At 40.8% G+C, this 25,952-nt stretch overlaps 1 protein-coding gene across 1 annotated transcript in view; it reads right to left on the reverse strand.

Annotated features, from left to right (window-relative positions):
• Positions 1–25,952, reverse strand: part of LRP6 (LDL receptor related protein 6) — a 161,016-nt gene that overhangs the window by 89,502 nt on the left and 45,562 nt on the right. The window contains exons 3-5 of the mRNA XM_063134374.1: positions 18,976–19,173; positions 9,331–9,527; positions 7,318–7,449 (exon numbers count right to left, since the gene is read on the reverse strand). Of these exons, the coding sequence (XP_062990444.1) occupies positions 7,318–7,449; positions 9,331–9,527; positions 18,976–19,173 (527 nt within the window). The remainder of the gene's footprint in view (positions 1–7,317; positions 7,450–9,330; positions 9,528–18,975; positions 19,174–25,952) is intronic.

Consider the following 25,952-nt stretch of genomic DNA (forward strand, 5'->3'; position numbering starts at 1 on the left):
GAAGGGATTGTTCGGGACAAAAAGAGGCATGATTTCTCCCACTCACATTTAGGCTTAGTAGCTGCTAGACGTGTCATAATTTGTTCAATTGTAAACTAGACGTTACTAAAATTAAATTCGTCTTTATATTCCTAACTAAATCATTGTCATTTTTGCGTGGTAATATCACAAATTTTATGGTCTATTTTTTAGTATACCTAAAATTCTTTGCCCTTATTTTCTCCAACAAATTGCTTTGCACAGGTAACTACCACAGAGATAACAATTTTTTCAAAAGTAGGGGGTCCATGGCTTGGCATTTGAAAAACAAGTGGTCCGCAGAACTTAGCTAATTGGAAACCACTGATCTAAATGGTTATTTATTGCATTTGTAGACCTAAGATCTGCCTTTGATTCTATAGATTGACAGCACTTACAGAAAAAAATAGATGCCAGCTCATTAAATAAATTTCTGCTTTTCCTTATACAGAAGCTTTATTCCAATACTAATATTAAAATTCAAACTGGTTCCCATTCAGACTCCATTCCCACAGCAACAGGTGTTAAACAAGGTTGCATCTTTCCATCACTGTAAGAATACTGTGTTTTTATGCTTTTTATGTTATTAAATGTTGTATATTTGTTTAAATGTTTACTGTTTTAAAATTTTGTAAATCGCCCAGAGACCTTCGGCAATGCGGTGGTATATAAATGCAATAAATAAATAAATTTAATCTTTATACAAACTTAACTCAGGAATGCTTTCCCCCCTTGTGTCACACACACACACACACACACACACCTGTTGGGAAACAGACAATACCAGTTCTGTTTTATGCAGATGATATGGCCCTTATCTCCCTGATTCAAATGGGTATGCGATCTGATATCTAGGGACAGACTGTGGGAAAAGTTAGAGGGTACTAACATTGACCATCGACTGCTTATTCTTATTCGCAGTCTATATGAAAACACTAGGCTCCAGGTGAGATGTAACAGTGCTGGTCTTATGTCCCGGTCTATCACTACCACGATGGGTGTGAAACAGGGCTGTGTATTAGCTCCCACTCTGTTTAATTTTTACATTAATTCCCTGGTAGAATGTCTAGCGGAGCAAAGAGCACAACCACCTAGTATATCAAATAGACCCTTATCGATTTTGCTCTATGCGGACGATGCGGTGCTGTTGTCATTGACCAAGTCAGGTTTGAGGAGATTGCTGAGGGCCTTGAAGGGTTACTGTGAAAGTGAACTACTGCAGATCAATTATGACAAAACAAAGGTTGTAGTTTTTGCCAGAAGAAGATTAAAATATAAATGGCAACTAAATGAACACCAAATCGAACAGGTGGCTTTGTACCAATATCTGGGAATAATATTTCATTCATCAGGAACGTGGAGGGTTCAATCTAAAAATGCAATCGCTAATGTGCAGAGGAGCATTAAGGCACTCCTATCCTTTTTCTACAACAAAAGTGGGCAGCATATTCCCTCTGTTCTCCAAGTTTTTGTTGCTAAGGTTTTAGCTCAAATGCTGTATGGTTCAGAGATTTGTGTCTATGAAAACCTGGCCCCTCTGGAGGCTGTACAAACTAAGTTTCTGAAGGCAATACTTGCGGTCCCGTCCTGCCTTCAAAATGCAATTGTAAGCCTGGAGGCAGGCCAGATCTCATTAGAGGCTCGTATATGGATACATAAGTTCCATCTCTGGTTAAAATTACTGTTTGTCCCTGTGGGTTTAGCTCCGCTTACTCTAACAGACACTTTCAATTCAAGGTGGAAGGATACTTTGAATAGGAAGTTGCTATCCCTGGGCTACTCCATGGATGCAGTCCTGAACCTAGGATATGAGAAAGCAAAAATGGATATTGCCCAAAGAATTCAAGACATAGACTTTCAAGACCAATTGAGTCGAGCTAGCCTGAACCCGTGGTTCAGGGAAAATAGTAGTTCTCCAACAATTGCCATGTACCTGATAAACTTGACCGTTCCGAGGCTCAGAAGAGCTTTTACGTTAGCCAGATTTAATGTTCTACCTTCAGCATCGCTGGAGGGTAGATTTAAAAAAATCCCTTACAGTGAACGGCAATGTCCATGTGGGTCGGGGGATGTTGAGACAATAGCCCATGTTTTACTTTACTGCCACCTGTATAAAGACCTCAGAGTCTCCTTAATAACTCCACTTATAAAAAAATTCCCAGGTAGAACAGACAAAGTGTGTTTAGATTATCTTTTCTCAGGCATGAACACTCAAGTTACTGTAAAAGTGGCAAGATTTTGTGCTGCAGCCATCTCACGCCGTAAGGTGGCGAGACAATAATAATATTCACGTACCACATCTGTAATGTAATGTAATGTGTTAAATGTGTTAAATTGTATGGTGTTTGATTGGATTGCTGGTTGTCATACCGTAATAAACTTATTCATTCATTCATTCATTCATTCAAATGGGTATGAGAAGATTGCTTACTAAATTTGGAACTTATTGCAAGCAATATGTTTATCTATCAATTACAGTAAGACTAAAGTGGTTGTGTTTGCCAAAAGGTACAAGCAGCTTAAATAGGCACTAGATGGATACAATGTAGAACAGTGTTGCTCATTCAAATAATGAGGGCTTTATTTTTCTGGAAATACCTTATGGCATACTCATAGAATCATAGAATAGTAGAGTTGGAAGGGGCCTATAAGACCATCAAGTCTTTGAGGCAATTACATCTTCAGCTGCCCATTCGTTGGGGCTTATAAAGAAGCTTTATTATAATGAGGTCCACTGCTTAGCAGACCAATATTAGAAGTCTTCACTGCTAAGATTGTGTCCCAGCTCTCATATGGAGCAGCAATCTGGGGTAGCCACTGCAGAGCGGAACTTTATAGGGTTTTGCACCTGCTCCTGGCAGTAGCACATAGCACACCTTGCACACTATAAGGAGTGAACTGGGTCTTCCTTCTCTAAAAGTATGTATACACAAATCCATAATATAGTATTGGAAAAAGTTATCCAGTATATAATCTTCGCTGAATATGGTAAAACAGATTCTGAATACATAAAGAACTGTCAGTCTGGTATTTGGTATGCCAAAATTAAACTAGATCATGAAAGGGCCACTTACTTGAAGAAATTAACCTTTTTTTCTGTATGGCATGCTTTTACCCAACTTAGATGCCAACCAATGCCTCTGAATATCTGGCTGGCAGATTTTCTGAAAAGCCAGCAAAAGATTGATTCTGTATACGTGGAGCAGGCCAAATTGAAGATGTGGTGCACTATATTTTACATAAAATATATTATATATTTTATATAATTCCCCTACAGTCAAGTTTATTGTCCCTTTCCAGACTCGGTTAGAAGACCTACCAGACGACCTTCAGATCAGATGGCTGCTGGCAGACACGGACAAATTCGATGGCTTCTAATTTGGATGCCTTTAAAAGGGGGTTGGATAAATTCCTAGAGAAGGATATCAATGACTACTAGCGCTGATGGTTATGTGCTATTCCAGTATTCGAGGCAGTAAGCCTGTGTGCACCAGTTGCTGGGGAACATGGGTGGGAGGGTGCTGTTGCACCATATCCTGATTTGTTGGCCCCTGGCCAATAGCTGGTTGGCCACTGTCTGAACAGAGTGCTGGACTAGATGGACCCTCAGTCTGATCCAGCATGGTGCTTCTTCTGTTCTTAGCACTAGTATTTTCAGGGCGTACCAGTGATTATTCAACCTTTTACTAATACATTTTCCTGGGTTTATACTGTAATGGCCATTGGCTATCAACAATAAAATTTGAATGAACAATATGTGGGCTGCCCACAGTCGCAAGGAGAAAGAGGTTCTGCCACCACGCAGGCTGGAAGCTATCCCGAGCACAAGCTCTATGCAAAGACTCAGAAGCTGCACAACATGGTTGCCCACTCCCAAGGAGGTGGTTATTTGGCAGCTGATCTCCAATGGCAGCGATGCTCTAGAAAAACTGCACCATAAACTGATGTCTGAAGGGAAGATCTTGCCAGAATGGGAGATCCATTTTGAAACAAACTCCAAGAAGGGAATTACCACCATTCACGGCAAAGGCCTCAAGATAATCCAGGCGGAACATCCATCTAATTTTGGAACTTCTATCTAACCTTGATCTGGCTCCAAGTCCTTCAGGATATGCTACAGAACCAGGCTAAAGTCCACTTTGAATAGGCTTCTACTCATCCTTTTTGAGGTTAACTTGGAAGTTTTCTTGCAATCAGCAGAGCAGGACAGTTCAAACTACTGCTGGCATTTGGATAAATAAATAAATAAATTTGGATGGTTCAGGGACATTTGAGATTTCAGCAGCCTCTGGAGTTTGCCCAGCTGAAGAGTGTCTGAGTTGCAGAGGATGCAGAGGACCTTCTAGCTTGGATGGAAAATATTTTTGGCTCTCAAGTTGCCATTATTAAGGTGACTTGATATGTATCCAGCCATGATCAGAGGGATAGAGATGGGTGCTGGTTCCCCCTGGCCAAGACCAATGACAAACGAGCCCAGATGCTACAACCCATGCTGGATATAAATGTAGGGCATGTTCTGATGAGAAAACTCAACCAGCTGTCTGACCTGCCCAAGTGCTGTTTGATCATATCTATGATAATGCAATGATACCAGCTGAATGATGACCTCCCCCAATGGTGAACTAGCTGAACAAGCTTCTTGCCAAAGTTTAGAAGAATTGAGAGCCAAGTGGCTCTGTTTGCTTCTAAGAGTGACATTTTACACATGTTCCAGGGATGCTAGAAAATGCCATCTGCCTCGAGAGAACGGATTTGGCCTATGTGACTAGGCTTGCTGTTCCAAGGTTTTCTGAGTAAACAGCTTGGCATTTGGTCAGCTAGTGGTCCCAAATCTGGCTTCTACCCTATTCAAAGCAGCAGACAAATGAGCTGGAGTTGAGCCAAATTAAATTGTCTTTTCCTTTCCTTTAAAAAATATAGATAATTAAATTGTTCTGGAAGTCCCTGTGTTGTGGCTGACTGACTATCATGGTATTCCTGAACTCCGCTGCCGATTCTGTGCTAACATAAGCAGCCCTCTAGGGCTCCCAGTCACTCTTTGCCTGTCTTGAGTAAAGTCCATATTTCTGCTCTAAGAGGCGTACATTGCCACCTGTTTGTTCTGAGCTTGTCTGGGACGTGATGGCTCTGGGATTACTTCTACAGTGGACTCAGGAAGAGAGTGCCCCAGGCTGTTTCAATCCTATGTATACTCACTTGAAAGCAAGTTTCCTTGAAATCTTTTTAAATGTGATTTTATTTATTAACTTGTATGTTCTCTCTTTTTTAAATAAAGCTTATCTAATGAGGTTTAATCCCCCCTCCATGCTAGATCCTGATCCAAACTGGGCACCTCACACATGCTTTCAAGTAAAAAAATAAAATAAAAAAGGCATTGGTACATCTTTACCTACATCTTTAAAGTAAGGTGTAGTTTGGCTCACTGGATTTTCTTGCTTTCTCTCTCTCTCTCTTTGAATCAGACCAGAGTCCTGGTGTCTACATACAATTGATGCTTTTTCCACATTGCTGCTGCTTTGATCCAGGCTAGTGACTGAGTGAGATGAGGCAATTAGAGAGTGCAGTGAGTAAGTGCTTGCAGACATTTTAAAAAGTGAGCACCAGGACTGGCTGGACCTGGGGGGTGATCAGAAACGGTTTATTACTGAACCAACAGCTTACTAAACCTCCAAGCCAAAAAGTAATAAAATAAACTGGGAAATCAGTCAAAGTGTTGCATTAGAAGATCCTGTCTTGGAGTCTGTATTTTTTTTAGTGCATTCCTGGAGTGAGTCCACAGGAGACAAGCGATGAGGAAAGCCACAGCCAGAGAAGAGATGCATGTACACTCACAGCACCAAGAAGTCAGAGAAGGGAGACTTGATTTGAACACGGTACAAGTGTCTGGAGTGCAAAGCAAATGATTTGGCCCTAGAGGTGAGGGGAGAGAGAATGTGGGCTCCGGTAGGCCACCCCACTACCACCCTACGTTAAAAAAAACTTTCCCCTGACACTCAGGTACTTGGAGAAGCCTGAAATCCTTGCCCTTCTTGGCTAAAACAAGTGAGCCAGCACTAACGATATGAAGGTCCAGAAAACACCAGAAAAAAGCATGTCCGATTTCCCCATCACCCCACCCCACCCCAGGACCTTTTCTTTATTTTTCTTCCTTGGCAAACTTGTTTGTCTTCTTTCCTCACCTCTTCCTGAAAACTGATTAAAGCATCCACTAGACACTGGGAAACTGAAGCTATGTTATTGTTATTTTTACTAGTTAAATTAGTTTCACACTTGTTAACATGGTTTAAATTCAGTTTATATTTTTATTATTTTGTAGACCACCTTGTAACCCTATATTGAAAATTTATTTATTTATTTTTGCATTTATATCACACTTTATTTCCTACAAGGAACCCAAGGTGGCATACATAATCTTCTCCTCTCCATTCTGTCCTCACAACAACCCCGTGAGGTAGGTTGGGCTGAGAGTCTGTGACTGGCCCAAAGTCACCCAGTGGGTTTCCATGGCCAAGTGGGGACTAGAACCCGGATCTCACGACTCCCAGTCCAACACTTTAGCCACTACACCCCACTGGCTTATAAATACTGTAAACAGTGAGTTAGTATGTCTATAATAAATGCCATCCAACTTTAGGACACCAGAATTTATCCAGCTTGTCTGTTTGTTCCATGAAATGCATTTTCATTCCTTAGCAATATTTTGTATTTTACTGGTGACAACCCACCTGGTTATTAAGTCACTGGATATTTATGACACCCCCAGGTGATAGCAAGAAGCCCTATGAATCTAGTAACAGCATAAAGTCAGGCCTATATTGCTGTCTATCTCTCCCGCAAAGTACTACTGCCTGCTTTGCAACTCACTGGACTAAAGACAACAAAGGTATGAGGGGATGGGTGGTGCACAGTATTTCTCATTTTCAACCTAGCCCAGCTCTTCCTGCACCTACCACTAAACTTACTCTTCTTTTCCAGTCATCTCTTGGCCTATGAGCACACAAAATCCTCACCCAAATCCCATTTATGCAATACACTGCTACATTAAACCTTTGTTGCTGGGTGGAGAGTGCTTTGGGCTCTGCTTGATACAGGTGCTAGAATTTTGCATACACATCCCTCCAGGTTTTCTTGCATCCTATCCACAGTTTGAGAATCATTGCTATAGTATGCACTAAAGGGGCACTATCTCACAGACTAGTAGCATGCCTGGCAGAAAGAAAAGACTATCCAATAATGCCAGCAGATCTCTTTGGTAGTTTTAACTTTATTTTCTGAAGAACATTTAAAACCATAACCTACCATCTTTGCAGGTCTTTTCATTCTCAAGGAGTTTCACACCTGTGGGACACGCACACTGATAAGAGGGCTTGACAGGAGACATCAAACATAAGTGGGAGCAACCACCATTATTGGATCCACACGGGTTTGTAGCTGTCAAATACAGAGACAACACAGATCAGTTCTCCCAATGAAAGTAGGAGCAGTACCTTCCATATCAAGAGACAGAAGTATGTGAGGTAAAAGAAATATGGCCGCAAAAACAATCAAAAGGAGTAAGATGCAACCCGCACAATGGTAAAATGTGAATTGCACGTATGTACATTTATTTGAATGGGGAACCGTTCATAAGAAAGAGAGGAAAATACAATGCTACTATCAAAATTAAAACTTTGTAAGGGGATGTCAGTTGGTGATTCAGCACAGCTGCCTGTGAAGCACCATTTAAGTTATTAAGCATTACAAAAGCTTTTGTTTATGAGCAAAACAATTGGCTAGCAAAAGGCCAAAATTTGTATTGTGCAAAAGCCTGGCACACTCAAATCTTATAAAAGAGAATTTAAAAATGTATTGGTATAACCAAAGAAGAAACAACTTCATTTTTTTAAAGTTAAACAAGGTGTTCAGATATTTACTTCTCCAAATGATTTCTAAAAACTATGTACAGTATCAGATTATTACAATTTCTGTGCACTGAGGACAAACAAGTCCTCGGTTGGAAACTGAGACTACAACTCTCAACAGCAGGATGCATTTCTGCCTCTAGGGGGCAGCACTGCCATTGAAGCAGACACTGAAACTGATGGCTATAGTGATGGCTATAGCTCAGAAAATAAGTCTGATTAAATTTCATGCATATTCACTGAATCTTGGTCCCCCCCTCTTTCTCAGTTCTTTTTATGGGAATGGGGGCTTTATGTCTTGATACTACAGGACTAGCAGATACATAAAAAAATTTCTTTGTTACTAATGTTGATGGTTTCTTCTGTTTGGTTGTTTTTAAATTGTTTTTTGCCTGCTCCTCATAAACTGGCAAAACCAAAGAGGTTCCTAACAGTTCAGCAGTTTGTAGCTCCATTTGTTACCAAAAAAAGTAAAAATTTAAAAAAGTAAATTCAATTTGTAATAATTGTTCGAATACACTGTACCAAATTTAATAATTTTATGCCAACTTGGACATAATTACATTTTATTTATTTATTTATTTATTTATTACATTTTTATACCGCCCAATAGCCGAAGCTCTCTGGGCGGTTCCTAAAGTAACAAAGTGACTTTCAATCTGTAAAAAGTGTTAATATTGCATTATTTCAATTTTTCTGAAAATTTCCATTTCCCCTTGAAAAAACAGGGGAAAACTTTTTTCCCATGGCTTCAAAATTTTCGGAAATTTTACATCTCTATTAGAACTTACATCATAGTTTGCACTTCTAAATATTCAGGCAGATCGTAATTTTGAGCTGATGATCTGCTGTTGTTTTCCATATGCTCATCTCTAGGGCCAGTACCCTCCAAAAGTAAAACAAGAGCTATAACTATGGCTGATCAATTCAAAGCACTAACCATGGCTCAGAAACCCATTCAAACCTTTGTCTCTGTTTCTTGTTTACTGACCAAGTGAAGATTTTGTCACTACTGTTTGTCACTTCCGACAACATACTAAAATCATACTAACTTCAAATCATAGGTTAAGTTCCTTAACTACGTTTGTTTATTTATTTATTTATTTATTACATTTATATACCGCCCCATAGCCGAAGCTCTCTGGGCGGTTTACAAAAGTTAAAAACAGTAAAAAAAGTATACAAAATTTAAACTATCAAAAACATAAAAAACAACAGTATAAAAACAACAGTATCCATTTAAAAACAACAGTTCTGTTTATTCCTTGGGATAAAATTTTAATTAACTGTCTTAGAAATTCTACCAAGGAAAGCATCTAAAATGCTCTCTTCCACTCTGCAATGCCAATGGGGAACTCTACAACTCACTCCCAACTTGGAGTTAGCAATGTGAAAGACAAACAGCACTCACCATTGGGCTGCCGCTGTTGGCTGAACACATGGATATCCATGGGGGAAAAGATGTTGGAATGTATTTCTCGTAGATTCTCCCCGGTACGTTTGTTGCAGGCCAGGACAGAGCGAGTAGTCCAGTCAGTCCAGTACAGCGTATCCCCAAATAATGTCAGAGCAAATGGATGTGGCAGGGATCCTTTAATTACAGCTTGCCTGGAAATGGAAAGCAAATGAAGAATTTGTATGTTTCATCTACAAGCCATTTAGAAAAGAAATGCATGTCAGACACCTGCCAACCACCCTTTTTTAAAAATCAAGGCTGAACTGTTAAATTCACTTTTTTAAACCGAGAGAATCTTTTCTCACCTGAATCAGTCTACAGAACCTGAATAAATTTCTTACATATTTTAATAATGTTAATGTAGGATTTGTGGGTTGTGTACTGCTTAAACTCATAGACCCTTTTCGCATGTAACAGCAAATGAATTAATCCACGATTTGCTGTGCACAAACGGAAGTGAGCCAGTGCACAGCCTCTCCACACATTCTGCACTTCCACTGTTAATCAACACCTTACAATCAGCCAGATTGTAGGATGTTGCGAACCCAAAGTGTTGGGTTGTTTAGCGTAGGGGCTAAACGACCCAGCAGTTAGCTCATGGTTTGTTGTTGGGTTAACCGCTGGGTTGTTCAGTGCTCTGGGACTGCATGTCCCAACCTATGACCCAGCCCAGTCATAGTTTGCTGATGAAAAGCAGATGGGAGGAGCAAATGGGAGTCAATATACTCGCTCACTTCCACTCGTGCACAGCAAATTGTGGGTTAATGAACCATAATTTGCTTAATAGAGTTAGCCTATCATATGCTACAAACCCATGGTTTGACAAAGCATTTCTTTTTAAAAAACATATTATTTCAACACAATTTCTGTACTAATACATAAGAAATACATATGTGTGCAATTCCATCCAGGGGTTCGCCACTGGTAATGGTAACCTCCTGGTTGCCCTACTGCCTCCCATAAGCAATACTAAATGAGGGGGATTGCACTCACCACAGCAATTAGGGGAATGACAACTGACAGACCAGTATCTAACACTTTGGTTTTAAAAAAAATATGCACATTCTCCCATCTATAGAGGTTTGTCAAATTTGGTAAAAAGGCTATTTTTGTCCATTACAAGAAAGACTATTTTACTATAAGAAATGTTTATGTTTGTAATAATATACTGGAAAAATATTAATCACAAAATAAGGCAGTTGCCAAGAAAAAACTGCCCTAGCCCAGTGGTTCAGCTAACTTACAATTTGCAAACAAAATCTCAAGAAAATAAGCACTACACTTTCAATGCTTTATATTTTTACATAGAATATGTGCAACAAAGTTTCCTTACAGAAATCTTCGAGTATTAACCTCCACACAGCCCGATATTGCATCTCTTCCCAAATAGACCATCTTAACTCCACAACTCCTAATCATTACAAAATATGTCACCCTCCCACGCTCACACTGATTCTACCTACATACACAATATACAAATAGAATCAAAGGTGAAAAGGGAGGACAAAATAGGAAAATTCAGCAGATATGTTTTGATATTTTATATTCCAGTACAGATAATAAAATGATGTGGTTAAAGTTCTCCCTTCCTTTCCTGTACTTTATGAATAGTATGCATGTTTACTTAGACGTTTTACTGAGTTCCATAGGTCTTCCTCAAGAGATAAATGTATATAGGATTGTGCCACAAATGTATACATTGATGAAACACCAAATTTGTTTTAAACATATCAATCTGAGTACCCGCTACACTCTTCCATACACCACCTCTATTGTTCCTAAAGATCTTTTGTAAATCCCAATAAATACACCAAGGGATTTATTTAAATGGTAACATTTACCTACTAATATCATCCAAACTCAACCCTCCAGTATTATTCTCAACCCTCCAATATTATTTTATAAACTGATATATGAATCATTTGTAAATCACTAGCATGTGTAAATCTCTAGCATTATAATCGTTGTATCTACAACAAAAGCAGCCTTTTATTTTAAAACTTTTCAAGGACATGGGTTTTGCGCCTGAATACTAATGTAAGTGCAAATATGGCAAAAGAAAGAAGAAGAGACTGCAAGGCACCTAAATGTCTGGCAGTTGCTTAAGTGACATCCCCCCACCCCACCCCCCATGATAGAATGGCCTCCAAAAAAAAAAAAAAACCATCTCATTAATCAAAATTCTTCCTAGGGGACTTATGTAAGTGCATTTCCCTACAGCCAGTAAAGTGTTAACTTATTAATTAGGGCTGTTGCTGCAGGCTAAAATGAGAAAATTAATTCACATTCTTTCCTTAGCAGGCAAACCTAGTTCTGCATTTTAGTCAGACTAGAATTCAGTCTTGTTGAATTACTCTAACAAAATGCCACAGTTTACTTTGATAAGGAACAAAAACTTGAAACAAAGAGAAGGCATTTCTCCCTTAGTTTTTTGCAATACTTTTAGCGATTTCTCCCCACCCCATTGATAACAGATTGAAAACAGACCAGATTGACAGCAGGAACCAGAAGGTTTGAACATATAAGACCAACTCTGGCCCACTTGCATTGGATGCGTGTACGTTTCCAAGCCCAATTCAAGATGCTGGATTTAACTATAAAGCCTTACAGAGCTTGGGACCACAATACCTGACGGAATGCCTCTCCCGAATGCTCAACATCCAAGGTCCTCCTCCAGTAGGGTGACCCTATGAAAAGGAGGACAGGGCTCCTGTATCTTTAACAGTTGCCTAGAAAAGGGAATTTCAGCAGGTGTCATTTTTACATATGGAGAACCTGGTGAAATTCCTTCTTCATCACAACAGTTAAAGCTGCAAGACCTATACTAGAGTGACCAGATTTAAAAGAGGGCAGGGCACCTGCAGCTTTAACTGTTGTGACAAAGAGGAAATTTCACCAGGTTCTCCATATATACAAATGACACCTGCTGAAATTTTCTTTTCAATACAACTGTTAAAGATACAGGAGCCCTGTCCTCCTTTTCATATGTTTACCCTATCCTCCAGGTGCCTACTCCGAGGGAAGCTCAGAAGATGGCAACAATGGAGAGGGCCTTTTCAGTGGTGGACCCCCAATTATGAAACGATCTCCCAGACAAGGCTCACCTGGCGCCAACATTGTTATCTTTTCGGCACCAGATCAAAACTTTTCTCTTCTCCCAGGCATTTAACAGCATATGTTGAATTTTTAACTGACCCAGAAAAGTTGTTTTAAATGGATTGTATCTAATCTGTTTTTATGCTTTTAATAGTTTTAAATTTTGTATATCAGTTTTTAATGTTCTGTTTTTTAATCCTTGCAAACCACCCAGAGCACTTCGGCTATGGGGCGGTATATAAATGTAATAAATAATGTAATAAATTATTATTATTATTATTATTATTATTAGTAGTAGTAGTAGTAGTAGTATTTGTGGGGGAAATCTTGGTTTGTTAATAAATGCAACAGTATCCTGAGCTTCTTGGAGGAAGGGTTGAATAAAAACAAAGCAAGTTATGTTTAAATAAATAAATAAATAAATAAACACTTCCCCTTTCGGGTTTTTTACAGATGACTTCAACTCTGAAAAGTGGTCCTAAACATTACCCAGTATGACAGCAATCTGGTTCACATGTAATGTCAATTCATTGGTTAACACATGAATTGGTGAAGTGAGTGAGAGCACTGCCTCTCCACCTGCTCACCACTTCTGCTTTGCAACAACTTTAATAGGGGTTGTTCACATATAACAACCCATCATTTTAAAAACCAATGGTTTGTCGGGGACATACAGATGCTCTTCCACTTTAGCACACAACCCACAATCGGTTCATTCATAGGTTGCACAGCGTGATATATATGAACTCAGGCCACTGGTTTGTTTACGGAGTAAACAACCCAGCAGTTAACCCAACAACAAACCATGGGTTCTTTAGCCCCTAAAAAAACCTAGCAGGCCAGTTTTGCATGTCATGCTGCACAACCTATAAAGGAGCCAACCATGGGTTCTGTTTAAAGAGAAAGAGGCAAGTGCACTCTAGGCAGCGCACCTACACATCCAAGACAACTCATTGCTTTTTAAAAGGATGGTTTGTCATTATATGTGAACCAGGTCATGAACAACCTCCATTCCTGTGTTGTTTGATGTGACATACAAACCCAGGACTCTGGGTTGTTCAGGAACAAACAACTTAAAGTTCCAGGATCTCACATCACATCAAACAATCTAGGAATAGGACATCCTTGTATTATTTTATGAAAGCTGATGCAAAGCACAAGTGGTGAGCAGGCAGAAGGCACCACGCTTGTTTGCTGCCATGTGGTCCCAACTATATACAGATTGTTTAACCTATAGTTAGTTGTTACATGTGTACCAGGCCATTAGTATGAATGATGACATGTGTATGAATAACAAGACCTTGCTTTTCTTTCTTTCACAGAAAATGCTCCATGATATCCCAGTCTTTGTGATTGATTGTTTACTGTCTATGATGAGATAAATGGGGTTACTATTATTTGCAGTAGGGAAAGAAACCCAATATAAAATATTGGCCCTGGTGACTTGCACAATCAGGCAAAGAGGATAGTGTACAATTCTTCATGGACCCCGGAAAATGCAGAGAAGCATTCAAGGCAAGTTTAATTTTATCAAACATCTTTAGAAAAACAAAGTATTCCAGTTGAGTCCAAAAAAATAATGTCATGTCTATCTACCAGATATAAGCTATGGAGAGACTGTGTCATAAGTAAAACCTGTTTTGCAACTGCTCCTGATTCTGGCATGATAGAACTAATAGAAAACATAAAATGGACTTATAAACATTACAGGTACAAAGCATTTTCTTTTCCTTCCATATGTGCTGCCTCCTCCTCCTCTTACTCTCACCAAGACACTAGTGAAATCCCCCCTCCTTTTCCTTCCTCTTGTGTTTCAAATCATTTGAATTGCTAGTCTGAGGACAGCGCTATAGTCTTCTATGAAATTTAAATATAGTATCTAGTCAAACAACACCCAACCTCACAACCACTGAAATGAATGTGTGAGAGCATGACTTTTTTTTAAATATAGTATGTTAAAAACTGCGCGGGAAATTCTATCCCTCTCTAGCCACCAGTTTCTAGTGTATGGATGTAATGACCTTGCTGCCACTTGGCAAGTCTATTTGGATCTCCTATTCATTCTGCAAACTGAAGTGGCATATTACATCTCCATGCTGAACTTCTAACAAAGACAAGCGATGCCAGCAATCAGGTGGCCCAGAATCCCACATCTCCAAGCTGCATACAGCCCAGAAGATATCTACAAACAAAACAAATCTCTTTATACTATTGCCCTTCCAGGTGTTGCTTCCACCATGTAGAAGCTATTCCCATTATCATGCTACAACAATCTAGATAGGTGGTACAACGTAACAGATAAGTGTGAGCTATGCACCATGATTTCATGTCTCACTTGTAAACTTAATAAATAATAATAATAGTAATAATAATATATTTATTTGTTACCCGCCTCTCCCTCTGGATTGAGGCGGGGTACAACAGAAATAAAAACACCACAAAATCTTAGGGTAGCCCCCTTCTAGCCTCAGTCCTTCCTTCTGCAATATAGTGGCCCAGTTTGCATGTCACAACAACCCAGTTATTTTTTAATGCTGGGTTGCTGTGAATGAGGCACTGGTTCGTGCTGCCCAACTGCTCTCGCTGTAAGCAGGAGCAGCTAAACAACTCAGGGATGGTGTAAGTGCAAGCAGTTAAACAACTCCAGTACGGTCTGTCTCTGGGTTGTTTACTGCAATGTGTGAACCAGGAACTCTGGCTTGTCTCTTCCCTGATAGGTTCCTGGTTCACACATCACAGCAAACAACACAGGGATCATCCATCCCTGGGTTGTTTACTGTGATGTGTAAACCAGGAACTCTGGCTTGTCTCTTCACATATGACAGCAACCATCCCTGGGTTGCTTAGTTGATTCCACTCACAGCAGGAGCAATCAGGCAGTGTCATTAGCACAATCGCTGTTTCACAACAACCCTGGGAACACTGACCTATCTTACAGGATTGCTGAGCTAATGTATGTGAAGTCCTTGGCACACTAATGCACAATGTAAGAGCTTAATATTGTTAGGACTATGACATTTCAGGGTTCTATTATTTATTTATTTATTTATTTATGGATTTTTATGCCGCCATTCAGCCAAAAAAGGCTCTCACGGCAGCTTACAAAAGTATTTCTTGACAGTCCCTGCCCACAGGCTTACAATCTAAAAGACATGACACAAAAGGAAAGGGGGTTGGGAGGGAGGAGGAGGAGGAGGGGGAAAAGGAAAGCAAATTCAGGCACTACAATCTTAGTTGGAAAGTTCAGCAGTTACAGTTGACAGCAGGAGGGAGGGGGCTCTCAGCTGGAGCTGGACCCAGGCACGGTGGAGAGGTGCCTGGCTGCTGCTTCCTCCCTCACTGGTGGCCTCTGCAGAGGCAGTTGGTAGCAGGAGGGAGGGGGCTCTCAGCTGGAGCTGGACCCGGACCCAGGCACGGTGGAGAGGTGCCTGGGTGCTGCTTCCTCCCTCACTGGTGGCCTCTGCAGAAGCTTCTTCTCAGGGTTTCCGGGGACAAGAGCAAAGTCTCAGAATGAGGGGCCAGATTCAAGGGGAGCAGATATTTTAAAACTTTTGATATTTACTCCCCACCATGTCAATCAAATTCTACCTTTGAGACAGTAGGCACAGCAAGAACTTTCCCCTGACATGCTAATTGCTATCCCCCATCCCTATCAGAAAGCACTGTTAGGCACCAGTTTAACTTCTAGGCTGCACTTCTCACAGAAGACCTGGCAACTCTATTATTTATTTATTTATTACGTTTCTATACCGCCCAATAGCCGGAGCTCTCTGGGCGGTTCACAAAAATCTATGTCAAGCTTTTTCGCATATCCCCAAAATGTATAAGATTGAATCATTTGTATGAATTAGTATTTGTGTCATTTAAACAAATGTTTCAAAGTGATTCCCAGTAGGAAAACTTAAGAAAATATCCTTATACTAAAAACATAACAACTAGGCAGCATAAAAATCGGTAAAATTCACAAAACAGTAACAAACCAAAGGGATCATATATGTCTAAAAGGCCAACTCAGGTGCCATTAAAAACCAAGAGGACAGGATGGACTTTGCCAGATGCCTAAAGATAATAATAAAGAAAGCACTTGGAGAATGTCATGTAAAATCATATAACGCCTCCCCTTTGAAAGAATAGGTTCCTGTGGTTTGAATGGAGGAAAGTGACCTGGAGAAATGTGTGAAGTTACCAGAAGGAAAATTTGTAAAGACAGGTATACGTACGTGCAAAGCTGAATGTGGAAAGTGAACAATAACACAGTTAATTAACTGAGTTGGGGAGGGGGGACTGGAAAGAGGAACTTCCAAGATAAGCCCAATACCTGAGGCAATGGTCATATAATTCAGGAGTGTTGCCAAGAGGTGAAGCTATGTAAGTAACAGTTCAGGCTTCTAAGGGAAAGGTAATGTCCTTTAACACTAGAAAAATAAATTTCCAGAAGAAACAAGACACATAGTCAAAGGACATATTTTTCCACATCGTGCAAAGATTTGGGAAAAAGAGTATCCCTCCAACCGCCCCAATTTCCATGCTCATTTGTGGCAATCTGGGGTGGGTGGTGGTGGGGAAGGGTTTCACCGGCAGCTGGACATTTAAAGCTGCAAGAGAAATCTTTCTACCCAAGGACAGAACATGCATGTCCCAGGCAACCCGTGGGGAGCCACCGATTGCAGTGCCCAAAGCTGCACAATGGAATAGGAGGAGCAGAGCATGGGTACGGCTTGCCGGGAGAGCCCTATGTGAGCTCAGGTGTGCCACTGGTACCAACGGGGAGGGGGGACCCAGCACAAAGGGGGATTCTCATGGGAACGAGCACCACTATTTGGTGGGGGGATAGAGAGGGGGTGGGTGGGGTTAGTTAACAGTCAATGCACAGTTAGTTAATGGTCAACTCATGGTTGATTATTATCATGCCATGTGGGGAGTACCTCCTAGTCAACCGTGAAGTTGACCATTAACTCACAATTCAAAAAGAAAGATCAGCTGTCAAAAACAGACTGAACGAAACCACAGGTATGCAAACTATGGTTCTCTCATAATTGCAAGAGAAACCGCCCTCAGCCTGCAATTTGTATTGTAGCAGGCTATCATTTTGTGTCCTGTATGTGGTCAGTTTTCTGTTTACGTGTGGGCTGCTTTAAAGGGTACCCATTACTCAGGTGTATTTCAGAGGTCTGCTCTCATCAGAAAGAGGGCAATATTACAGTTTGTTAAGTGAGGCATTTCTTTGTTCTTTCTCCCATTGACCAACACTGTCAATAACTGATAAGTATAGGATATAAGGGCATTTTTATACTGTTAATTTTTTCTCCACTTCAATACACATAAAACAAACGATAAAATAATTGTTTTAACTGCCCTTTCCTAGGTGTTTCTATAATTATCCTACACTTATGATACATTACCACAATTTGTACCCGCCCATCTTCCAAAGCATTCTAGATGACATATTAAATATAGTAAAACCTAACATAATAATATAACTATCTCTGTGATCAAAATTCTTTGGAGCAGTTTACAAATACAACCACTTCCCAGTAGCCAGCAAATCTTTTACAGTGCAAATCTATGTATGTTGGTGGAGAAGTCCTTACTCACAGATCAGTATATATGGCATTGCGGCCTTAATCTGGCAAGGAAGGAAGGGGATTATCCCCTTTCATCACACTAGGGATTAAAAGAAAGGGGCAGGGGAACACGCTGTTTTTCAAGTGCCTCCAAATCACAGAAGAACATCATGGAGGTGCAAAGTTTGGTGGCAGGCACAAGGCTAGCTACCTCAACAGACCAAAATATGCAGAGCTGTGGTTTTGACATTGTGTTTCCTGAACAACAGCCTTGTCCTACCAACAGAATTCTGCATGGTAACAACCCTTTCAAACTGAAGGGGATTTCAAAACCTGCTTGTGTTATGGCATGGGCATCTACTATTCAAAGGAAAACTGTCTAAAGTTCCACAAAGCATTCCCAAGCTCTTTGGAATCTAGCACATTAAAGAAACCCAGTTTAGTCAGGGCACTCTCATGTACAAGCATACACTACTTACTATCTGTTCTGTGCATTTAATAAATTTCTCTCTGTCTCTCAGAGTGTGTGTGTGTGTGTGTGTGTGTTCACACACTCATGATTTTTTTTTTCAAAACAAAGTAAGGAATTCAAACACACTTCTAAAAAAGGTAACATTGTTACTATAGCATTGCAGTCAAATTCCAGGTTGTAGAGGTGTCTCTGAGGAACTGCATTTTGTGAAGATTAGAGTAGTCTCATTTCTGAATAAAACAAGTTAAGAAGTTTCCCCTTGGGATTTTCAGCAAATAGCTGTTTGATATCCATCTGCAGGTAAAAACAAAATTATCCTTCTAAGCTCAAACATCTGAAATTTAATGAAATATAAACACAGCAGTCAAGGGCTCTGATTAGTTCATCTCCTTGTAAAGCACTGTTGTATTTGTTTAGGGAGAAAAAAACCACACAAAGATTTTTTTAAATGCCGAATGAAACTCTTACCGATGTGAACCATCCAAATTTGATCTGTGAATGAAGTTCAGTTTAGCGTCTGCCCAATACAGTTTCTGTTCTTCATAATCTAAGGTCAATCCATTCGGCCAATAAATGTCTGCGTTGATTATAACCGAGCGGCTTGAGCCATCCATCCCAGCACGCTCGATCTTTGGCACTTCTCCCCAGTCTGTCCAATACATGAACCTGTTATTTTTTAAAAAATAGAAGGGGAAAAACACACATTACAAACAGTTTTTCCCCTACCCATCAGGAGCATTTTCCAATCAAATAGAAGACATAAATAATACTGAAGTAGTTCAGTGAATTATCTCTCCTCCTGAGTTATATACTAGGTTTTACACTGCTTTTCTGGATTACAAACTACCTTCCAAGAATACAAATAAAAATGCATAGAATCACATTAAAATACAACTATAGTACAATTAATAAGAAATAATACAGTGAAAACAATGGCAACACATTAAAATCAAACTTCAAAACCAAGTTTTCAATAACCTATTGGATGTAACTAGGCAAAGAGTATCAAAAAAGAGCCACTGTGGTGTAGGGGCTAAATTGTTGGACTGGGAGTTGGAAGATCCAGGTTTTAGTCCCCACTCAGCCATGGAAACCCACTGGATGACTTTGTGCCAGTCACAGACTCTGAGCCCAACCTACCTCACAGGGTTGTTGTCATGAGGGTGAAATGGAGAGGAGGAGGAGGAGGAGGAGGATTGTGTATACCGCCTTGGGTTCCTTGAAGGAAAAATGGTGGATATAAATGCAATACGGTGCCATTGTTAAAAAGGCTTTATCCATCTCCACAAATACCATTTAGGTGGTTAGATGCCTAACAATTTGGAAGTGAAATAGGACCACAAAAATTAAGATACTGGTTACTGTATATGCAAGGACTTAATGGGAATGCAGAAGTTTTGTAAATTTTAAGAAAAAGAAACAGCACAACAAGCACTTATGATCAGTGACTTCCAGGATCTATGGAATATTGAAGACAGTTTAAACATGGGACATTGAAGGTCTCAGATTGAAGAGGGAGGGAGGGAGAGAGAGAGGAAATGTTGGTGTGGCGGGGGATAACCCTTGGCAGTTTATTGTTTTCTTGAAGGTGGGGACTGCACATTCTGCATATGCCCATCCTAAGGCTGAAAAACTCCCCTCTCTATACTATATGTAAGTTTTGAGACGGGACTAACCTGCCTTCTAGAACTTCCCCACAACCATAACCACTATATAGCAATAAAGTGTTTGGCTTGCTATCAGATTTTCTGGCTTGCTATCAGATTTGCCCTATAGTTGGCTCTAGGGCTGAGCCTAACTCAGCCAAAGGAGGACATTGGGTGAATCACTGACAGGATTGTTGTGAAGACAAAAAGGAGAGGAATGGGAGGATCATCTATGCCCCCTTGAACTTCTTGGAGAAATGGCAAAACATACATTAAACAAACAACATCAATTTGTGGCATGAGGGTCCATCTTCTGCCAGATGAGACTGTGATGAGATGCACAATTCTGAAACATCTAGTGTGAAGCCCAGGATTGTGAGTGATGACCTCCCTATTTATGTACTACACAGTGGCTACATAGACCTTAATCACCTGCACAGTCCAGCCAACTCAGGTGGTCTCAAAAGCAGAAACAGCTTTCATCACTGTGAGCATTCCAGTGCATTGATAGATCCTATGGGACCCTTGCAGCATGAATCCTGAGCTTTTAACCTGTTGGTTGTCTTATTATGGTTTTAATTTTTGTGAACCACCTAGAGAGCTTCGGCTATTGGGCAGTATAGAAATGTAATAAATAAATAAATAAACAAACAAACAAACAAACCACTATGGTTAAAGCAATCCTCCCCAAGCTGGAGTCCTCCAGATGTGTTGTGTTACAACTCCCGTCTTCTCCAGCTAGCATGCACATGGTAGGGAGCTGTGGTCCCACATGTCTCCATCACACCAGGTTGAAGAAGACTGGATTAGAGAGGCATCTATGGTGATCACTGTAGAAAGGGTCATAAGTGACACCCTCGCAAAGTTTTCTAAACATTTTGAGGTTGAGGCATAGAGAAAAACTTCTAAGCATAAGAACTGGTAAAACTAACACTGCTTTTATATTGTATTTTATACTATGTTTTTATATGGTTGTTTGTTCTATATTCTGAATAGTTTTCATGGTTTTAATTTTTGTAAACAGCCCAGAGAGCTTCGACTATTAGGTGGTATAGAAATGCAATGAATAAATAAACCCAACTGTTTACAACTGAAAAAACTGGTCTTTAATTGGATGAGGCCACAACTTAACCTCCATACCAAATACTCCCAATGGCTATTTGCTCAGAATATGGCCTATTGCCTTCCATTGGGGATTTGGTCCCCGTTGTTCTCAGGGAACTGATGGCATCACCTCCAAGGACAGTGATCAAGTTGGACCTGGAGAAGTACCAATGTTGAGTCCATGAGGACCACGGAAGATTTAACCAGTACCACTGCTGTAGAATTTTCTGCCTCAAAGGTGAATGGGAGTGAAACCCACATTGGTCCTGGCTGTCAACAAAGCAGGGACAGTTTATACTAAAGCTGGTAGGCCAGACTGGCTTTGTGCTGCCATAACACTGCTATTTTTAGAATTAGCAGAGAGAAGGGCCCCATCCCCACTAACTGAACCAATGATGGCTATACCAACTACATTGGTGATAAGGTAGTTATAAGCCTTGCTGTTACTGCGGGGACTGATGCTCACACCAAGGCAATCAAGACGGGCAGTATCAAAGTCATCAGAATGGCTGAGTCTCACCCGGCAATTGAAAGTACTGGATCAGCATCAGAAGGTCCAGACTCCATGTACATGACACTGTGGGAGTGGCAACTTGTTATATGGACAATGTCATTGACAACAGTCTCGATCCCCCTTGCAAATGGTATACAACTGACACTGAGCATAATGAGTATAGTGGCAGGAATTGTACCCCTAGAGAATAGTGTCCTCAGACTAGGGAAAGCAATGATCACATGCATAAGATGTAGAACTAGAATACCAGTGGTTAGTATTTTTTCTCCAAACTGTTCCCCATCTGAAACAATCAAAATAGTTGTAGTCTCTAGAACAACACGACTCTGGTGAGATCATGCAGGAACCTGGGAACCTACAGCAAGGGTTACCTACATCCACAGGACAAGGGAGGCAGTTAGCCCCCCAACCCCACTGTAGGTTCCCAGACTCTCCCCTGAGTCATGTTGCTCTGGGTGAGTGATCTCTCCCTGATTTCCCCTGCAGATGTGAAACCAATAACCTGCATGTTGTCCATAAAAGTGAAAATCCAGAACATGTTGCATTTTGTCCAGGACAGGAACTGGCAAGGATAACATGGGAGGCAGTGACAAAAGAGCCAAAGTAGTCTAAATTGACAGAACGTGCATTTCCGCTTCACATGATCGCACCAGCTGTTCTTTCACCACTGCCTTTTCTTTTCTGGGCTCACTCTGTGTAACAGTTGCAAATAATTTCAGCTTGGTTTTCTTCAGTTTAAACAGACCACGAAATCTCCCTCAAATGAGCAGCACTGGAGGGTCTCTTACATCCAGGGCCAGCCTTCTTACGAGGCAGAGTGAAGCACCTGCTTCACAAGGTGTGTAGGGAGGAGCAGTGGATTGGGCCAGCCTCCCTCCCCGTCCTTCTGACCCAGCTGCTGCAGCACTTGAAAAACTGCTTGCTGCAATGCTTGGTTACCGCTGCTCCTTGGCTGTTCCTACTTTATTCTGCCACTCACCCATTCCACTATCTGCCTTAATGACCAGCTATCTAGCTGCTTCCTTTGATGCTGGCTGCACCGACCCTGAGAGAAAGCAGCTGCTGGGCAATTCTGATGGGGGTTTCCTCCTCCTCCCTCATCACTCAGAAGCTGCTGGGTCACCCTTGTTTCTACCCCCACACTCCCAGCCTCCAACTCACTGTGGAAAATGAAAAAACAACAACAATGACAGCCAATGCAGCAGCTCTGCAGTGACAAGAGAAAAGAGTCTGGCCAGTCCAAGAAAGTAAAGAATAGGTTGAAGGTCACCTTTCAATCCAAACAGTGAAGATTCCATCAGCTTGGCAAAAAAAAGAAAAGTAGAGTGGAGCCAGAGAGAAAGGAACTTGTGTAGTGTGATTGGTTTGTTCCCTCTCTTCCCTTCCACTTCTTCTAGGTGCTTGTATTCTGTTTTCAGAAGACAAATGGCAGTTGTGACTAACATAATGACAACCCAAAGTATGGGCCAGTTTGCATGATCACTGTGGCTTAAACAAACTACAGTAACTTGTTTAAGCTGTGGCGCATACTAGGCACAAATTGGGTAATCACCCACCCAGGCATGGCTTGTCATGTCCTCCAAGCCCAAGTGGGAAGACTTGTTGGAGGAGGAAACAACCCTCAAATAACCCAGGGGCCACTGTCACTCACACACCACTGTGAACATGTGAACCAGGTTAATGGATTGAGTATAGATTGTTGTTGAATTGTGAGCTGCTGTTACGTACAAACCCTGCACTATGGTTTAACAAGCATGGTCACTATGGCTGACTTAAAATGCCACTCTCGGCTCCTGTTTCTCCACCTTATATCAGATGCCTACTGACCTAGCTTTCACTTAGAATGCAAAATCTGTACAGCACCATGTACATTGATGGCGCTATATAAATAAAATAATAATAATAATAATAATAATAATAATAATAATAAAATCTATTGTTCACAGCCAAGCCCTACATTAAAATTCTTTCTGTTCAGACATACTGAGTAAAGACTCAGTAATTAAGAATTTATATCAGGTATCTCTCAAACTACAACACCCACCCAGAAAAAAATGACAAATCACCACTTGTTCTCACCTATAGCTCCCAGCCAAAACTACTCAAATGTATAATCAATGAGCTACATCCCATCCCATACAATGATACTTCTCTCTTACAGACCTATACTTGTTTACAGACAGCACGCTAATCTCAAGAGCTACTCCCTAGCAATAACTGGCCATATAAGGAGGATATAAACACAGGGACCAGACCATGCAATAAATCCAGATGCCAGCTCTGTCCCCATATCTACTTTGGCAACATGTACAGACCTTACAGGATCTAATAATGTCAACCACAACATCAGGGGGTCAGTGTCATACTATATCCAATATTTCTTGCCTGACATATTCAAATTCTTTAATCCTGTTTCAATATAACAAAAAAGACCTCAAGTGTTCTGGAAGTTTTGATGCCTCAAGATGTTTTTATTGAGCTCTACAGCCCTAAATTCCTACAAAACTGCCATCCCTACATTTAACATAACATTAAAGCTGCGTTCGGATGATCAATTCTTGGCTTAATGAAAAGAGATATGAATGAGCCTTTTGCCCCTGTTTCACTCCTCCCTTCATGTGAGCAGGGAAACAATCCACGAAGCCTCAGTTAACTATAGATACACCTGGATCAAGGAACTATGTTTAGAGACTTCCAAACAATCCAGGATATTAAGTCAACTTTAAACTATGGTTTCATGCGCTATCTTGTTCAGAACCCATTAATCACAGTGCATTTGTTCATGGTGTGACAAGGAAGCAGTAAGAACATAAGAAGCCATGCTGGATATCAGACTGAGGGTCCATCTATTCCAGCACCCAGTTCACACAGTGGCCAACCAGCTGTTGACCAGGCACTCACAAGCAAGACACTGTGAAACAGCACCCTCCCATCTATGGCCAGGGCTGCCTTACAACCGCAGCTCTCCATGGCCTGCTCAAACATCTTCTGCTTGGGGGTCTTAGAAAGTGCCAGGAAACCTCTGCGGGTGGACGGGTTGAAGGCCTGCGCCTGCCTCAACCTGCATTTCTCACCCACCAAGTGCTCCAGCAGGAAGCTGTACGGGAGGAGGCACCACAAATGGACAGAGCTCGTTTATGTGGGTAGTTTCCTTTTATGTGGAATTGGGTTGACTGCTTGAGACCAATGTTAGGAGTCGGGGTTGTGGAAGACATGCTACAGCAACCCGCCTACGCACTCACAATGGCTGCCAAAGGCCAGTAAGTCTGGCCTCCCACCCAAGGCATGCTGGGAGTTATAGGCGTAAGCCTTGCTTTTTATTAAATTCTTTAAAAATATTTTAAACCCAAAAATCTGTGTTTTTAGATTTTTTGTGATACGTTATACAGCCAGACCTATCAGCATATCAAATTACAAGTTTCTAAGTCATCTGGAAGTGGGTAAACATTTCCAGTCATACATCGTACACATATACTTCCCTCTTTATAGGTCGAGATTCCTTTTCTTATAATGCCTAACATGGAGTTTGGCTTGTTTACAGCGGCCACACACTGGGTGGATATTTTCATGGAGCTGTCCACCACAACCCCAAGATCTCTTACTTATTCGGTCACCACCAGCTCAAATCCCATTAGGTTATACTTGAAGTTGGGGTGTTTTTTTTGCCCCAATGTGCATCACCTTACACTTGCTTACATTGAACCTCATCTGCCATTTGGACGCCCACTCTCCCAGCTTGGAGAGATCCCTTTGGAGCTCCTCACAATCCCTTTGTGTTTTAACAGCCTTAAATAATGTGGTGTCATTGGCAAACTTGGCCACTTCACTGCTCATTTATGAACAAGTTGAAAAGAATCATTTATAAACAAGTTGAAAAGAATTGGTCCCAATACTGATCCCTGCGGGATCCCACTATCTTCCCTCCATCGGGAGAATTGACCATATATTCCTACTCTCTGCTTTCTGTTCTTTAACCAGTTACTGCTCTATAAGAGGACCTCTCCATTTTTTCCATGACTGCTAAGTTTGTTCAGGAGTCTTTGGAGAGGGACTTTATCTAAAGCCGTTTGAAAGTCCAAGTAAACTTATTATTATTATTATTATTTATTTATATAGCACCATCAATGTACATGGTGCTGTACAGCAGTTTCCTGATTTGTTCCTTTGCTCAGAAATCGTTT

Source organism: Elgaria multicarinata, chromosome 9 (genome assembly GCF_023053635.1).
Source record: "Elgaria multicarinata webbii isolate HBS135686 ecotype San Diego chromosome 9, rElgMul1.1.pri, whole genome shotgun sequence".
NCBI classification, from domain to species: Eukaryota; Metazoa; Chordata; class Lepidosauria; order Squamata; family Anguidae; genus Elgaria; species Elgaria multicarinata.